This window comes from Lathyrus oleraceus, chromosome 5 (assembly GCF_024323335.1).
Source record: "Lathyrus oleraceus cultivar Zhongwan6 chromosome 5, CAAS_Psat_ZW6_1.0, whole genome shotgun sequence".
NCBI lineage: Eukaryota > Viridiplantae > Streptophyta > Magnoliopsida > Fabales > Fabaceae > Lathyrus > Lathyrus oleraceus.
Window position 1 is genome coordinate 342,841,167 of NC_066583.1, and position 4,001 is coordinate 342,845,167.

The 4,001-nt window shown below is 33.2% G+C and overlaps 1 protein-coding gene across 1 annotated transcript; it reads right to left on the minus strand.

Moving 5' to 3' along the window:
• Positions 1–593: 593 nt before the first annotated feature.
• Positions 594–3,541, minus strand: LOC127084524 (probable phytol kinase 3, chloroplastic). The gene is made up of 6 exons (XM_051024993.1): positions 3,132–3,541; positions 2,192–2,259; positions 1,973–2,104; positions 1,710–1,825; positions 1,380–1,494; positions 594–996 (listed from the first exon to the last, which is right to left on the minus strand). The coding sequence occupies exons 1-6, from the start codon at positions 3,450–3,452 to the stop codon at positions 819–821; spliced, it is 930 nt and encodes a 309-aa protein (XP_050880950.1). The 5' UTR covers positions 3,453–3,541; the 3' UTR covers positions 594–818.
• Positions 3,542–4,001: the final 460 nt, after the last annotated feature.

Sequence of the window (4,001 nt, forward strand, 5' to 3'; positions counted from 1 at the left end):
AATATAAATACAGTAAAATATTATTATGTCAAATACTTATTATTTTATAAATCAAACACACACTCAGTTTTTTAGATATCTAAAGACAAAAGCCTTGTCTCATATCTAAACACAAAAGCCTCGTTGCGCATCTCATCGCAGGCAGGACCCATTATTGTACTCATCTCAAGACAAGATCCAAGTACAAGATTATCAGTTTTCTTTTCAATGGTAGCCTATTTAGTCACATCTACCCCATAGACATTCATCTCAAACCTAACCCTAGACATTTGGAGTGATGATTCCACGCGATTTCACATTGTTAATAATGTTGTTGATAGTTAATTTTAGATTGAAAAATTTCAAATTTAAAAAATAAAAAATGCATGTAATCAATTTCATAATATACACTGTACCATATCAAATGGTGGTCCATACTAAATTTATTCATGTTGAGACATGATGTCACATGCTGCATATGACACCACTTTCAATATCAATCAAAGTATATTTTGGAAAGTTCTGTCAAAAAAAATACTCTTAGATGTGAACTCCATCTTCGTTTTTATTTATACATGTGCAATAATACAAAAGTAAATGGATGTAACGTGACATGTGAAAAACATTGCCCCAATAATCATTTCATTCCAACCATTGCATTCTTTACTAACATTTCTTACTATGAAGATAAACTAAGAAATGTGGTCAACAATACCTTACAATCACATGTCTGTTTAACTGTTTAACTGTGAACAAGACAAACTACTTAGCATTATAGAATAAACAAACATTTTCTAACTAAATTGAAACAAATTCCTATGATTACAACATGATCTATATCAGAAGATCATGCTTCCTACCAATATGGAAGTGAGGGGAACTGTGAGATTGTCATCAAGATCTGTGCTGATAGGAAGGGATTCCACAATTGCCGTGATAACAGACACAACTAAGAAACCTATAACCTTGTTCCAGCTTCCCTCCATGTATCCAAATGATGAAAAATACCACATATACCTGACAAACCAATGACTGTTAATAAGGAAATAGATTTCGGGTATGTTTGGTTTTACTTTTATTCAGTGTTGTTAATGTTGGATAGCAGAAGGACAAAAATTTGCGGCCTAACACCGCCAATGGCGGGCATCCCTCCACGCCATGGCCTGGCCATGACTGCCATTTAGCAACACTGCTTTTGAATAAGGTGAAACTGATTATAGAAGCATAAAGTTGATTTTGCTTCCAAACTTGATTCTAATATAAAATTTGGAGCTTTTGTCTATAAAATTGATTTTCACTCACAAATTTATAGTTTCACTCACTTTTAAGTGAATGTGTTCAAACACAAATCACTTATAATCAAAATCAATTTTCACCAATGCAGAACCACAAATATTTACCCAATAGAAGCCAAGAATCCAGCAGATGCCATCGCAATTGAACCGGCGTAGGATTTGTTTTGGTTGTAAGGTATCTTTTTACTACCAAATCTCCTTCCAACGACGTCGGCCATACCTGAAATAGTAAATTAACAACAACGATAAAATCATGTCTGTCTAGGGAGTCACAAGATAAGGCTTTTGCACTCAACTGTTCATGTATTTTCATCCAACAGATAAAGATTTTGGAATATTTAACTTATGCCATGGCTTAAAAATGTGTAAAACATTGCCTAATTGCAGTACATACTACATAAGACTAATAGTAATTTGTGTGAGAAGCATTATTACCATCTCCTGCACACAGATTACATATTGCGGCAATGGAAACCGGCGAAGTTCTCCAGTATATTATGCACGCGAAAGTAATAGCTGCAGCATAATACAGTGGTCCTCTACGAAGTTCCCTGGTGCAGGGGAAAATGTGAGACCAAGTGAAGAATTAATGCCAAGACATGTAATCAATTATCAGTCGGTAGCAAGAATTAATACTATTATAGTTCCATCACATGTTCAAATATTCTCACTGGCATTAACGTATTCAATTTCGCAACCTATAATCTCCAAATCTGCTCATTGATTTCACAGTGGCCTCATCTTTCCATACTCCAAATCCAATAGCAAGCATCCGAAGTATATTGACTCCTGGGATAAAAGCCGCAAAGTAAGGTCCCCATTCACCAGTACTGCAATAATACAAGCAAGGGTCATTCAAAAAACGACAGTGTAACAGAACTTTGAAAGGTTTGTAAGTTCATAAACTATACAATTACCCGAATAGTGGCCAACAGAGCATGAATACCAGCCCAATGGATATGTGCACAAGTTTCCTATTCAATTTCTAAACACAAAAAAAGCTAATGAGCTTTCTGCATATGTGAACAAGATATACATTTAGAAAAACAGAAAATCGGTAACTAAATAATTGTAACATACAAAAACAATGCACTAAGTACCTGTTTGGATGGGCTAATTTGAGCTTATCTGCTACCAAAAGTTTTGTGACACTGTTTGGGACACTTAATCAAAACAGCTTATGACATTTTCCATAAATGTTTCTGAACTTATTTTTAAAAAATCTTCTTTAGATATCTATTGAAAACAACTTATAACTTATATAAAAACAATTTAAATTTATTTTATCTTTTGTTATAAAAATAGCTTATGCGAGCGCTTATTTTGATAAGCACTTGTGCTATAAGCTGCAAATAAGTTGTTTATCTAAACAGACCATGTTAAGATGAGCATCTAGCTTATGAAAGCTTCTCATGAGATACAGTTATTTGGTAGCTAAATAACAAAAGTTTATAGGTGTTTGTGGAAAGAAATCAGATAAAAGAGATTATGAAAAGGTACTATTTAGAAGACTAAACTTTACTTTTCCTATAAGTGCTTAATGAAAAGTGTATCTAAACCAAGAGTAAAATCACAATGAACAATAGCCAAACCAATGAAAAACTAAGAAGCACTGTCTAAAAACTATGTAGCACAAATTGATTCCACCAAACTCACCCTCAAAAACATAACCTAAACAACAAATTCAAATCATCAATTCCAACGAACCTCAAGTAAAGAAAATCCAACATTATCAAGATTTTCCTCCAACTTATAACCCCATAAAAAAAACACAATCTTTCACGACTCACCTCCAAGTTCAAGCTAAATCAAAACAAGCCCTCTTTACAAAATCGAAGTGTTAAGACCAAAACTCACCTGATCAAAAAGTCCACTTTTTGCAGTTTCTTCCCACAATCTAAGAAAGGAGGTAGCAACAACAGCGGAGATACCTGCTGCAAGGGAATCAGAGACAATAGGGTCAGGGTGGAGCATGGTGGCAGACGGAAGTTTCCGGCGAGACGGAGAGCGTAATGGAGCGGAAGAAATCAAAGAAGTGAGAGGGGAAATGGGTTTGAGTTTGAGTTTGAGTTTGGGGAGAAGAAAAGGAGAAGAATGGGAAATGGGTGTGAAGTGTGTGAGGTGAAGAGGGAGAGAAGAAAGACGGGTAGTTGGGTGAAGTGTGATAGTGTTGATCATGTTTGAATTGTGAAGATTTTGCAGACAAGATAACTAACCCATTTCACTGCTAACTATTTTGTCAACCTTTCTTGATTGATTATTACAATGAAAAGAAAAGGTACTTTATTCTATTTCCTCCTAAGTCCAAATTATAAATAGTTTTTAAATTTTATTTTACAATGACAATGATTAGTATTTTTTAAAATATATTCATTTAAATTCTCTTAGTTTTTTTATTTAATTAATAAAAAACAGTACTATAAAATCTTACATAATTTTTCTTTTTCATACATAATTAATTTTTATTTTTATTTTTCGTGAAATGTCTAATAGTAAAGAATATCACGTCGGATCAATTTGATCGGTTTAATAAATCAAATAATTCAGAATCAAGAACCAAACACTTGGTCCATAATTTTTTTAAAGAAAATAAGTAATTTAATAGGTATGTTATTTTGACATTCAAAATTTACACAAAAAGTATTGTCCAAAAAGTTAATATGTTGGTCTTCAAATTAAAAAAAAAATTTGATTATGTGGTATGACAGGTTGGCAAGCTGAGTCAAC